The sequence below is a fragment of the Apodemus sylvaticus genome, chromosome 2, assembly GCF_947179515.1.
Source record: "Apodemus sylvaticus chromosome 2, mApoSyl1.1, whole genome shotgun sequence".
Taxonomy (NCBI): domain Eukaryota; kingdom Metazoa; phylum Chordata; class Mammalia; order Rodentia; family Muridae; genus Apodemus; species Apodemus sylvaticus.
The window spans coordinates 100,587,354-100,601,254 of record NC_067473.1 but is presented as its reverse complement, the minus strand read 5'-3'; the positions used below and the strand labels follow the sequence as shown (position 1 = coordinate 100,601,254).

At 48.9% G+C, this 13,901-nt stretch overlaps 1 protein-coding gene across 1 annotated transcript; it reads right to left on the bottom strand.

The window, feature by feature from the left end:
• Window positions 1–9,442: 9,442 nt before the first annotated feature.
• Window positions 9,443–13,437, bottom strand: Foxi3 (forkhead box I3). The gene is made up of 2 exons (XM_052172573.1): window positions 12,840–13,437; window positions 9,443–10,059 (listed from the first exon to the last, which is right to left on the bottom strand). Exons 1-2 carry the CDS (start codon window positions 13,435–13,437, stop codon window positions 9,443–9,445), a joined length of 1,215 nt encoding a protein of 404 aa, XP_052028533.1.
• Between the last annotated feature and the right edge of the window lie 464 nt (window positions 13,438–13,901).

Here is a 13,901-nt window from a genome sequence, read left to right as displayed (position 1 = left end):
GGTTGTTGTATGTTTTTGCTTTGTTTTTGAGACAGGGTCTTGCTGTGTAGCTCAGGCTGACCTGGTACTCACCATGTAGGCCTAGGCAGACTTTCAGCTCAAAACGGTCCTCCCCAGCCTCTCAGTTACTGAGGCCATACATGGGCTTATTGAGTCTGATTTATTCTTCTAACACTCAGTCAGATTCTTTCATTCTCTGTTAAGAAACATTCCTATGGCTGTTTCTCAGCTCATAATAAAAGCCGTAGGATCTCCTGTGGTCCAGGCTGGCCTTCACGTGGTCATGTGATGACCTTGAATTTCTATCCACCTGACCACCTCCCAGGCGCTGGGATTACAGACAAGGTCCACTATACTTTTTACGTGTGCTGAGGTCGGAAGCTGGACTTGATGCATTCTCAGTGAGCACCCTGCCAACTGAGTTACATTCCCAGCCCTTACAGGTATATTTTTAACATTTGGGAATCTTTCTGCTTTGCCCTTGGTACATCCCTTTCTGGGTTAACCTTCTATTTGTTGTACCACTGGTGGACTCCAGGGCCTCGCTCAGCCAAGTACTCTACGGCTGAGCTACAGCCGCTCCTATTTAACAGCTTGGGTTGCCATTTCTATGGTTTGTTTTCTCAACTTTCCTTTTTTTTTAAAATACCATATAACCAAAAGCCAATTTGTTTTCCTCATTTATTTTATCAAGTGGCTACTTTATGAAGTCCCATGGGGTCACTACTCTTATTAACATGGACATTTCAGTATTGCTTTCCTATCCTAAACACTCCAATGGTCAATCACAGTGCTGAATACCTATACACTCCAGAGGCTGAGGCAGGAGCATTACTGCAAATCTGACACCAGCCTGGGCTAGATACCTTTACCCCTGAGACACCCCTGACAGCAGACTACAGTCCAGTTTGTTGCAGCCTCCCGGCCTCAGCATCCCGTCCTTCCACTCCTGTGGGCTTCGTGGGTGAACAAGCTAAGTTACTTGGACCCCTGCCTCATCTTTCTTCTCTTGCAATTCAGCCTGAGAATTTGCTTGGCTCAGGAGTTTCAAGGATGATGGTGCTTAAGGCCGAGAGAGCTCTCTGATTTATAGGCCACCCTTGTCTGAATATAGAGTTCCAGGCCAGCCAGAGCGACACGGAGAGACTCTGTCTGAAACAACATCCACAAAAGTGTTCCCTGTGAGTTAGCATGTACTTACCAACCTGCCATATGAAACCAAAATAAATAAATAAATGTTTTATTAGAAGATTATTTTTTGCATTAGTAGGTTAGTTTGGTAGTAAATATAAGATTTTTCCCCTTTGGCAAAACAAACAACAACAACAAAAACTCAAAAAGAAAAAAACCCTGTGCCTTCTTGTCCTGTCCCTGTGCACACTAGCAGGCTGGTCAAGTTTGACCTTCAGTCTGGAATGCTATCTTCTTATCCATTCAGTCAACTGGAGCCTCGGGGAGGCGAGCAGTTGCTACCCTCTGGGGCCCAGGTCCTCTCTCTGATTGTATGTATCTATCAATCACATACCCTGAATATTTACTTTTCAGAATCCTAGAATTATTTATGCAGCTACTTGATTGATTAATGATATCTCATTGTGGATTTTTTCTTTTCTTTCTTTTCTTTTTTTTATTTATTTTTTATTTTTATTTTTATTTATTTATTTATTTGTTTGTTTTTGTGGAAACGGGGACTTACTGTCTAGCCCTGCATAGCCCGGACCACTTTCTGCCACGATCCAACTGCCTGACTATAAGCTCACAACAATCCTCCTGCTTCTATCTCCTGAGTGCTAGCATTACAAGTGTATAGCGTTGCACCAGGCTGGAAATACTTTTATTTGGGATTTATTTATGGGTTTGGTTTGTGGGTTCGCTGTCTTGTTTTGACACAAAATCTTGCTGTATGGCACTGGCTGCCCTGGTGTTCACTCTAGTCCCACACTGACAGCAAACCCACCCATCTTCCCCATTCAGCCACTGAGTTCTGGGATTACAGGTGTGAGCCACCACACCAGAACCGAGACAGGGATTTTTATTCTTTCTGAATCTGTTCTTTTGAGGGGCTGGGTTAGATTGTAGTCCTTCCCTCGCCCCTTTGCTCCTAAGCTGCCCCCACGGGCAGCTCTCAGTTCCTCACTGAGACTGGGTTGCTCAGGTCCCGCTTCAGCTAGCCCCCACCCCCAGCACCCCTTCCTCTCCCCCGGAATTCCTCACCTGGCAACTCTCCTCTCAGACAGAGCCCCCTCCCCCTTCCCAATCAAAGCACTCCACAGCATCCCCTTGGGCTGGAATGTAACACCGTCCTTACTGGGGCTTTACTTTTGCCTACTTCTCGGGCGGGAGATTGCTAGGACGCTTTGGTCCCTAAGAAAGCTGGTGTGAGAGTCTGGGGCTGACCGTAGTGACCGGGGCTGGCAGTGGGCATGCTTGGCTGCACAGGAGAAGCTGATCCGGGGAAGAAACGGTTGTAATGCCTCCGCTGAAGGAGTGTTTCTTCCGCAGGCATGCTGCTGCAGCTCTTTGGGGGTTTTCTTACCTTCCCCAAACCGGTGAGCCTGGGACTTGAAAGTCTCTCCCCGAGACAGTGCTGGGGGGCAGCTGCAGGGCTGGCGATCAAAGGCGGCAGGTGTTTGGTGGAACATCTCTTCTCTGGGAGAACCAAGGGGCAGCGGAGTGCTCTGGAAGCAGGAAGGGGAAGCCGGTGGATGAGGACACGGAGGCCCGTGGTCCACAATCCACGCCAAACAGCACAGGTTCCGCAAAGGCTGACCCTCGAAGACTCTTTAAGGAAGGGTCCTTAGAGATGACTAAGCTGGTAAGGGCAATGGCTGCCAAGCCTTATTACCTGAGTTCAGTCCCCAGGTCTCACAAGCTGGAGGAAAGAACCAACCCCTAAAAGTTGTCCTTTGGCCTCTACATGCTTGCTCCCTCCACTGACACACATAATGAATAAAGCACAGTGTGTGTGTGTGTGTGTGGTGTGTGTGTGTGTGTGTGTGTGTGTGGATAGTATTTTGGCAATGAAACAGACTGCAGGTCTTTATCATAAATAAGAATCTTAGGTTCCGGTGCCAGACCAGCCAAGGCTACATAGTGAGGCCCTGTATCAAAAAATATTAAAATTAAAAAATCAAGCAATCAGCTGGCCATGGTAGTACATACCTTTAGTTTCAGCACTTGGGAGACAGAGGCAAAGGCAGTGAGATCTCTGTGAGTTCAAGGCCAGCCAGTTCTACAAAGAAAGTTCTAGGGCCATAAGATCTACACAGAGAAACCGAATCTCGAAAAAACAAAAACAAATCAAAACAACAACAACAACAACTACACACACACACACACACACACACACACACACACATACATATCCTTTATGGGAATGTGAATGCTTGTGTCTCATGTTTCCCAAACAGGGAAGAGGAACAACAACATTTTTCTGTTACAATGAATAAGTAAATGACTTCCCTTGGATACAGACTAAATTATTTTTCTTTCCTTTCCTTTTCTTTCTCTGAGACAGGATCTCCCCACGCATCCCTGGCTGTCCTGGACATACCATGGAGCACATGCTGGCCTAGAACTCACAGAAATCTGTCTTTGCCTCCCAAGTGCTGGGATTACAGGCCTATCCCGGGTTGCCTGTAGAGTTTATTCTTAAAATAGTAAGAAGCAGACACAAATGTAGTCCTTGAGAGACACTTGTGGGACACTCACACTGTGTCTGCCCCCTCTGTTCCCTGAGGTCCACGCCCTTCTCCACTCAGAAATTATCCTAGTAACACTTTGAATTTAATTTAATTTTGAGTCAGGGTCTTAAATAGACATTGCTGGCCTGGAACTTATTATTTAGACCAGGCTGGCCTCAAACTCAGAGTTCTGATGGCCTCTGTCTCCAGAGTACATTCCAGAGATAGAGTAGAACCAAGGTCATCCTTAACTACACAGTGGATCTGAAGCCACTTCTTCACTTCTACACTCCTGTAATTGATACCTTTTGTAATTTGGCAGCATGATGCAGTGGGGGTGGGGGGGCCTTAGCGAGCCTGTGCTGGCCTCCCACTCCACCCCGGCTGCTGCTTCAGGTATCAGCCATATGATGGGTCTAGTATAAAATGAAGAAATGAAGTTTATTTGGGACGTGGGAAGGGATTCTGGGGAAGGGAGTAGAGGCAGAGAAAGAAAGAAAAGGGGCAGAGAAGGACAGGGAGAAGAAAAACAAGGAAGAGGCCGGGCTGGAGAGAGGAGGGGAGAGATGGGTGGGGTGGGGGAGGGGAGAGAAGGGGGCAGGGGAGGGAGGGGGAGAGAGGAGGAGAGGAGAGAAGGAGAGAGAGGGATAGGGGAGAGAGAGGGGGAAGGGAGGGAGAGAGGGAGAGGAGAGAGGAGAGGATTGGGGTGGGGGTAGGGGGCAGAGACAGAGAGAAAGCCGCCCCAGTCTTTTTATACCTGAGCCAGGCTCCTACCTGGCTGCTGCTAGGTAACTGTTGGGCGGAGCCTAGAGAAAAAAACGCTAACAGCAATACTTGCTAAAAATCAGTAAAAAGCACTTCTGGAAGGAAGGTTTTAAGCAGGAAAATGTTAGGTTTGAATTAGGGACAGATCACACCTCATTCCCTTGCCATTTTACAGATTACAGCAGGTATCCCACTGGAAATACGTCTGTGACAGGTTCCCTGGGGGCTCCTGACTTCAACATGTCCTATTGGCTTCAGATTCCGTTTACCATTAAGTAAATATTGTGGCCTCAAGAAACTTCGAGTTCTCTATCCTATCCCAGACTTTCAGAACGGGCCAAGTAGTAACAAGGGCCTTGGCGCGGTATAGGAGGTGGTTGGTGAGGAGTTAGGAAGAGGATGGTAGCCCAGCGAGGAGTGGTCCTGGGGCTAAGAGCTGCAGAAAGACCAAGTGACCTGGGGAAGATGGGCCACACCCTCCCTCTCCTTCCCTTTCTTCTGTTTGTAAACCTTTATTATTTTATGTGTATGTACGGTCGCCTGCGTTGTATGTCTGTGGACCACAGGCTACCTGGTGCTCACGGAGGTCAGAAACGTGCATCGGATCCCCTAGAACTGGCGTTACAGATAGTCACGAGTCCCGTGTGAACCCAGTTCTCTCCAAGAGCAGTATACATTCTTAAGCACTGAGTCATCTCTCCAACCCCATGTCCTCATTTTGGATCCCAATTTGAGCACTTGCCTGAAGCAGCCACTTAGATCAATGATCAGACCGAGTTATAGAGACTCCCAGGCTGGGCAGTAACTCTCTAATTCACTGTTAGGAGGCTGAAAGAGTCGAGAGTCAGTCATATAGGCGTTTTGGGCAATGCCTGGCATCTTACATGAGGGCTAATAGTGACACCCCTCCCCCCCCTCCCGCCCAACTTACTTATTCACTTTACATCCCGACTGCAGCGCACCCTTCCTCCTCACCTTCTAGTCCATCCTCACACCCCGTGCCCCCTCTTCTTCTCGTCTGAAAAGACCCCCCCTCTCCCCTCCCACTACCCTCCCCCCGCCATGGATTCCAATTTGTCCCAGAACACCAAGTCGAAGCAGCAGGACTAGAAGCAACCTCTTCCAGTGAGGCCAGACTAGACAGCCTGGCTAGGAGAAAAGGAGGAAACAGTCAGAGTCAGCCCCTGCTCGGTTAGGGAACCCACACGGAGATAGATCCTGCTGCGTAACAGCTACATCTGCGGAGGGCCCCGGTTCCAGCCCGAACTCGCTCTTTGGTTGACGGCTCAGTCTCCGTGGACACTTACCTTTTTTTTTTTTTTTTTTAACAAGATAAAGGACTGTTCTTTAGGTGTCCTGGAGAGGAATTCAGTAGGGAACTAGTGTGTTCGACCTTTTTGTGTTTTGTTCCCAAATCTGTTGGGAAATTCCTTTTCTCAGCGGTGCAAGCCACCTAACCCTACCTAACCCCAAGCCCCAGCTGACAGCTTTCCATGACAAAGGCAAAGGCAGGACTCTAGCCTAGAGACCAACCACCCTCCTGCCCCGGGAGAGCATCTGGGGTTTCTTTCTCATTAATGACCTCAGGGTTTTAGCCCTGAAAACAGTAGGAAGAAGACAAAAGCCACTCAGACCCTAAAGGCAGGTGCTTTCAAACCCCTGTAAGGCCGAGAGGACCCTGGGAGTCTCCTCTGAAGTTCAGGCAACCTTTTGTGTTCTCGGCCTGCCTGGGTTTGCCTTCGGAGGGATTTGGGAGCTCAGTTGGCCACCGGGGCTGGGAGGTGGGGGTGGGGGCCCGCATAGCTGCTTTCAAGCCTCCTGGGCTGCCTTTTTCTGGAAGTTCAAGAGCTATAGGAGATTTTAAAACGTCAAGATGGCCGAGCATGGCGGCACAGCGCTCAGAAAATGGAAGAAAATTCAACGTAAGCCTCTGCTACAAAGTCTGAAGGCCAGCCTGAGCTTCAAAGACTATTTCCCAAATCCGGGCTATAATACATATGCAGAGGTGGAAATGTAAAACCTGCCCCTTAGGTCCTCAAATTCTCCTGCCTTGCTGTATTTCAAAGGGCACCCAAGGCCGTGGAAAGCTGACACACATTCACCTCGGCCTAGTAGGCAGCCCCTGCTTCCCAGGAACCCTAGCTCCGTATTATAGGGCATTCTGTTCCTGGCGCTGTTGTAAGCAGCCCAAAGCATGGCCTCGTCCAACGCCCAGTTCCCTGGCATGGTTCCTAAGGCAGAAGACTTCACAGGTGCTACGCCTGCAGCGCCTGGGTCTCAGTGGACTTTGACACGGACCATCCAGGCCCAGGTAGCTTTGCCCTGGTGTATTTCATGCTGGGTCTCAGTCATTTTACTGACCCCTCAATAGTTCCTCACAATGCCACCATTCTTGTATATAATATTAATCAATCACCCAGATCTAGTATTTTCTAACACATTTTGATCCAGTTTTTGTTTCTTCCCAACTAATCCTCACACTTGATTCCCTTAAGTTTAGGGTAAAATGTTCTTGAAGGATTCAGCAGGATGATGAGGCTTAATGGGGGGAGTATAGGGGGTTAGGTGAGTGTGGCTAGGCGGCGAGGGGGAAGGTGTCCAGGCGGGCCCTTGCCTGGGCACCTCTGCCCCTGAGGGACCACACACACGCAGACATGGTATAGAATAGAGTTTATTTAGAATAGGGGATGGGAGTTAGTGGTAGAGAAAGAGAGGTAGAGAGAGAGAGAGAGAGAGAGAGAGAGAGAGAGAGAGTGGAGGCCAGGTAGGTGTGGGGTGGAGCTTAGACAAAACCCCAACAGTTCTTACCTGAGTTAATGACTCCATATGACCACCTTCCCTAAGGTATTTCAACTATGTAGGTATGCTCCCGGCATTTAATAGGCATCCTGTTATACACAGGACAGTCTATAGACCTTTCTGGATGAGACCATGCTCAAGCTCCAGCCTTGGAATGGGCTATCTGAGGCTCCTTCCTCCCACCTCCAAGGCACTGTTCACCTTACAGAGCTCCACTCGAGGGCAATCTCAGGGTGCAGCCTTCCTCAGACAGCTGTTCCTCTAACCCCCAGTTAGAACCTAGGGGGAGGCTCGGCAGACTACTGAGGCCCACCAGCTCCACGTTAGCTTCTAACAGAACTGTTAGAGAATTAGAAATCAACCCAACACTCAACACTCAACCTTGGTGAAGAGTAGCTTTTATTCTCGCGACTCATTTTATTCTATTCACCTGGGGAGAGGTGAGGCAAATCCACCGTGTGCAGCCAGGGACTCTCAACACAGTCCTTCTACTGGAGCAGGCTCCACTGTCATCCATTTCTGCCTCAGACACTGAGGTCCGAAAAGCACAGATGCAAAGCCAGAAAGCATCCCAGGAAGAGTTTATTCTTAACACGTAGAATACACTCTTAGGGGAAAAAAATTCCTTAAAGCTCCAGCAGACATTATAAATTAACTTACAAATATAGAATTGTGTTAGAAATATCCATAAAAGTCCTTGATTCTTCACATACAAAAATATTCAGAAAAAAAAATGAATGCACAAAGTATGATGAGGCCAGGTAGTTTCTTTGGTTATCTTTTTTGCATAATCGTTAATAAGCAATGGTGACTGCAATTTGTTTATCAAGAAGGCATTAAAATTTTTCATACATTTCTAAAAAAATTTATTAAACTAATGCTAAGAGTTCTAATATACAGAGGACTTGAAACCCTGTCTTAAAACAAAACAAAACCACAAGGATCCTCCCCACCCCACCCCACCCCACCCGGGTTCTTGCTTCGTGGCAGTATCCCAAGAACACGGCAGCATGGGAGCTTATAGAATACCTTCATTTTAGGGGAAACGAACCTGTAAATCCAACCTTTCCATTTGTCAGAAATCTTTGAATGAGTTCAACTGATGCTGACCAAGTGTTTCCTGTATGATGATGTGCTAGACTCTCCCCACCACAAAGCGGTTCAAATGAAGTTACTTGAAAGTAGAAGGGGGAGTGGTGGTGCTGAAACTAATTAATATACATATGACTTTTAAGAAAATTTGACCATATGTATATAATTTCTCATTAAAAATTGAAAGATTGGTTGGTCCAGGTGTGATAGTCAATCAGGAGGCATACCTGTGCTCCAGTGCCAGCGAGATCTACAGTCAGCTCCAAGACAGTCAGGGCTATCTATGTAGAGACCTTGTCTCAAAAATGGGAAAAAAAAAAGATTTCACTTTTAGTGAAACGCCTAGGACATAAGCCGAATCGGGCAGGAAACCAGGTTTATCACTAGAATGATGGCTTCCAGGCTTATCCCATGTTTACTTTGTCTGTCATGAAGCTGACATGCTTAAGAACCCACTATTCCCCACGTGTGACCTTGGTATATTATCTACCATTTCAGGATAGTCATTCCTGTCTCTCATAGGGTTTGGTCTATCAACAGTTTCAGAAATCCACTAAGTATCTTGGAAAGGGGACTTACTGTGCAGAAGAAAGGATTCAGATTTGATAGGCTCAGAAAGCTTCTGCATTAAGTTCTGTGAACTCCTGACTCATCAATCCTACAGTCCATTGACTATGCTCAAGGTAACCTGGTAGCTCTTACACTCCAGCAAGCCTTTTCAGGCTTCTCTGGTTGTGTGCCTCTCTGGGATGGTAGGAAGAACTCTTATGAGGACTGTCTTTATTTTATTATTCACTTGTAAATCAGGGCAGCAAGCTCAAATGTATGTAGTCCGGCTCACAAAGTTTTCCCACCCATAACTCCAATGACATTTCCCCCATCAACCTGCGTATATACAAAGTCAACGGACTACAGAATCATTGAGGGGTTGTTGCAGGAATGTTTTATGTCAAAGGCCGTTATATGGAAATGTCTCAACCCATTTCATTCTCTTCACAGTCAGTCCCCTTTCCAAGATGCTAAGCAGATTTCTGAAACTGTTGATCTCTATGAGAGATAGGTACATCTCAAGTGTACATTTCATCAAGTCTGAGGAGCGACGTCTATATATCAGAGCCATCGCGGGGGTAGATGAGGCTATTGACCATGCTGAAGTTGTAGAAAGGACTGCTGAAGGGGCTACTCTGGTCCCCACTGCTGCCGCCAGAGAAAGGGCTGTAATAGGAAGACAGCTGGTTGCTTCCGCCCACGGTGCTCAGCTGCATGGAGTCTGGAGAGCCGTCTGGAACGGAGGTGTTGGGGAATGTGCTCGAGGGCAGCTGGGTCCCTCCTAGGTGGCGACGGCTGCCTGGAAGGGTGCCTGGGAGGGTTCGCTGGGTGCCCATGCTGCTGGAGTTGACGGTTAAGGTGTTGAAGGTGCTGAGGAAAGTGTTGAGGCACGGGGTGGAGGTGAGGGTGGACGCTCCTGGAGAGGAGGCAGTACTCTTGGTGCCCTCTGGAGGCTCTGGTGACTGAGAGGGCCTCAGCATAGCCGAGGGGCTGTCTCCTTCTAGCTTCCCACTCACTCTCAGTCTTGAGGACTGCCCTTCTGATTTGGATGTCCCTGAAGGCACAGGAAGGTTGCTGCTGGCCTCTGTGCGGCGCCTTCGCTTCCGACGGAAGTTCCCATTGTCGAACATTTTCTCACAGTTTGGATCTAGAGTCCAGTAATTACCTTTCCCTGAGGGGAATGAAAGTCAGCAAGGGTTGGTCATTTCTTTCATTTGTCTGTCCGTTACATACATACATATATACATTCATTCATTTATTCATTCATTCATTCAAGGGCAGGATTTCTCTGTGTGGCCCTGGTTGTCCCAGAACTTGCTCTACAGACCAGGCTGGCCTTGAACCAGAGATCCATCTGCCCTCTCACATGCTAGGATTAAAGGCATGTGCTACCACGCATGGGCTTGAGGGTTCTATTTTATTTCAGTGCACAGAACACTTCGCCCTTATGTTTGAGGACACTTTAGTGCATGTCTGAAATCAAACAGTACCAAATCCTATCCATCCTATGCTTCTTCCTACGATAAAGTTAATATATAAAGTAGGTAGAGGAGCAGTTATTTTAGGTCATGTGAATGCGCTCTATTTCTGGAATTGAAAGACAGTTTCACATATCGCCGGCTGGCCTTAGATTTACTCTAGTTCTTCTGCTTCTCCCTGAGATACACTCCCTCCCATGCCCCTTCTACAGTGCTGAGGATCATGGTAGTGGGGCAAGGATTCACCTACTGAACTACAGTCCCAGTCCTCTTCTTTCTCTGTTTCCTTTCTGTTTGTTGAGACAGGGTCTTGAATAGCCCAGGCAAACCCAGAACCTGCTATGCTGGTGGGGGGGGTGGGGGTGGGAGGGTGGGGGTGGGAGGTGGGGGCAGGAACTGGATCCATCCTCTTGTCTCTACTCCCTAAGTTCTAGAAGTACAGGTTATGTGCCTCAATGCCTGGTTTGTAATTTGCTTCTTTATTATTATTATGGACAGCAAATGACCCTGCTTTAGTAAAACTGAGGGTTAGGGAAGATCACTACAGCCCACATTGGACCACCAGGAAATCAGAGTAAGGAGGCTTTGTTCATTACAAGGAAAAGCCAGAGTAAGTTCTTCTAGCCAGTTCTGAGTCTTAGTATTACATCCTAAAACCTGAATTTATCTCTGAGACACCTACAGTCAGTCACCTGCCACCTTCCCTTACTCCTGATCCAAGCCATGTGAACTTGCAAAGTTATGAAATTCTGATGCTACTTAAACCATGATCTTCCACTTGTTTTCTAAAACAGTAAGTTAACATACAGTAAATTAATTAGGCTTAAATTATGCCCTGGCTTTGTAGCTAGCACAACAGCTAACAGAATTTACTACAACTTTTTCTGAAAAAATATGCAATCTCAGAGATAAGCTCAGATGTCTCTCAGCTCTGGAGACAGGCAACAGGACCACAGCCCTCAGTTTCAGATGAGAGAGAGGTGAGGTTGCAGACTGGCTACCTGCTGAATGCTGAATACACACAACCGTCAGGAGAGGCCGCATTGAAGTAGGCTGCCTCCTAACCTTTCTTTCTTACCCTTACTTTTCCTTTCCTCTCCTCTTTTTCTCCTTCCTTCCTTCTTTTCTTTCCTTGTTTCTCTTCTATGTAGCTCTGCCTATCCCAGAATTCTACTATGAAGAACAGGCTGGCCTCAAACTTAAGAGATACGCCTGCCTCTGTAAAGAGTGTACGTGTAAACACACACACACACACACACACACACACACACACACGCGCGCGCACTATCCGTAACTATCTTGATATCGAGCCATCTTGGTACCACCTCTCACAGCGGAAGAGGACAATCAATCCCAAGATCTCAATATACCAAGCAAGTATTGTATTTCTGAGCTACACTCTCAACCTCCAAACACTTGGTTCAAGCCATCACTGTCCATCTAGTCCTATAGACATATCCAGAAATTTCCACTTCATTTGGTGGTTGTTTTTTGTTTTTGTTTGTTTGTTTGCATCTTCAAAAACTGCACATCCTCTTCAAGTGTCACCATTGGGCACTAATGGCTACTTGAGATGTGCCCAAATTAAAACGTGTTGTAAAACATACACAGGACGGGAGATTTAAGAGAAAGGCTACGAAGCTGGACCTTGAGCTCTCGATCCGTCAGCCTCTACCTCTTAAATGATGAGGTATGCCTAATCACATTAACTTTTTAAATGTAGTTTGCGCTATACAGTATCAGCACTAGAAAACTGCTCCGGAGTGACTTCTACAAGGCATAATGTAATTCAGTAGTAGAGCTAATCCTTTGCATATCTGAGACCCTGGGTTCCATCCCCCAATACAACAAAAGCCGCTCTGGGATCACTCAAGAAGCCTCAAGCAAGAATCTGTTCCTTTGGAGGCTTTCAGTCCACTTCCACCTCCCTCTGCCGGGAAGGGAAACCTCAGAACACAGACCTATGCAGTCTTCTTCACTCAAAGTACAGGATTTAGCCCAGAGGGAAGCCAATTGGGGTGCTCATATCTTAACTACCCAAGCCTCAGTTGGCCCACAAAGTGAGATAGATCCTTAGGGATTCAAAGGAGGAAATGAGGCCCAGGGTTCTCGTTCATTTTTTGTAACGTCCTGCTTCTGAGAGTCTTTCCCTGTTCGACCTATCTTCCAGTGACTTAAGTTGTTCCTTGCTGCGGCCTCCTGTTTGAGGGTATGAACTTTTTTGGTTTAGCCCACTAGCTTCTACCCTGAGTGTGAAGGGACCAAGTCTTCTGTGGAGATCTGATATTTCCCGCATCCCTACCAGACCAGGTTTGGGTGACTCTATCCCCACATGTTCTCCCCTCTAGTAATGAGAAGGCCCCACGTAGATTTCCAACCCAGGCGCGCTCAGACTGAATATTAAGTTCCAGCTCTCAGCTCCCGTAGGGTGCGCGGCTTCGCGGCCGGAAAGCACCTGCCCGACCGTTCTCACCTGGGTCGTCCTCGTCGCGGGGCACCTTCTTAAAGCAGTCGTTGAGTGACAGGTTGTGGCGGATGGAGTTCTGCCAGCCAGCCTTGCTGCGCTGGTAGAAAGGGAAGTTATCGGCGACGAATTGGTAGATGTGGCTGAGGGTGAGTTTGCGCTCAGGCGCGCTCTGGATGGCCATCGCGATGAGCGCCGAGTACGAGTAGGGTGGCCGCACCATCTTCATCAGGTCCTCGCGGCTGGCCATAGACAGCCAGCCCAGCTCGCCGGGGGCTGCCGAGCCGGCGGGCGAGGCGGGCGCAGCCGCCGAGGGCTGCGTGAAGCCCCGCTGGGAGCCCGCGAAGGTGCCCGGAGCGGCTGGCGGCTGCAGGAAGGGTCCGGGCGCTGCTCCGGGGGGCGGCGGCGGGGTCCCTAGGTAGCTGGCAGCGGAGGCCGGGCCGCCCACGCCGGGCCCGTTGAGCCACAGGTAGGGGTTGGCGGCTGCAGCGGGCGGTGCGGCGTAGTCGGAGAGCCCATAGGGTGCCCTGGAGGTCGGGGGCGCACCGGGCGCGGCAGCAGCGGCGGGCTGTGAGTATACGAAGTTGTCGCCGCAGTACAGGGCCATGTCGGCAGCCGAGGGCTGATGCGGAGCGGCAGCGGCTTTGGGAGAGCGGGGCTGGCCACGGCGCTTCGGAGAGAGCATCCCTTGGCGGACCAACCCTACGGCCCGCTCTGGCCTCCGCTGCGACTACCGACTTGGAGCGCTGAGGAGCTCGCCAAGGGCGGGGTACCGCGTCTCTTATACCTGCGGGCCAGCGGAGGCTGGGCGGCCTAGGCTCGACAGTCCACGCCCTCGCCACGCCCCACGTGCCCCGGAGCAGCGTGCAGCCTTTTTTGCCCGCCTGCCGGGTCCCTACTGCTTTCTGCTAGCTCCGGAGTCAAGGTGAAAAGCGTTCATCCATCCTTCCTTTATCCAGCCTTCCTGTCCTACACTCTGGTCATCCATCCTCCCTCCATCCTCCCATCTCAGCCCGTGTATGATCTACAAAGTAGAGTATTGAAGCATGAAGACAGACCTCACCAACTGGA

What these genes read in the sequence shown, in the direction of transcription:
- Foxi3 (XM_052172573.1), bottom strand. Translation starts at nt 13,437, where the DNA reads ATGGCCCTGTACTGCGGCGACAACTTCGTATACTCACAGCCCGCCGCT. An exon ending in CCGCGACGAGGACGACCCAG is followed by an intron (nt 10,060 to 12,839) that starts GTGAGAACGGTC and finishes CATTCCCCTCAG; the next exon opens with GGAAAGGTAATTACTGGACT.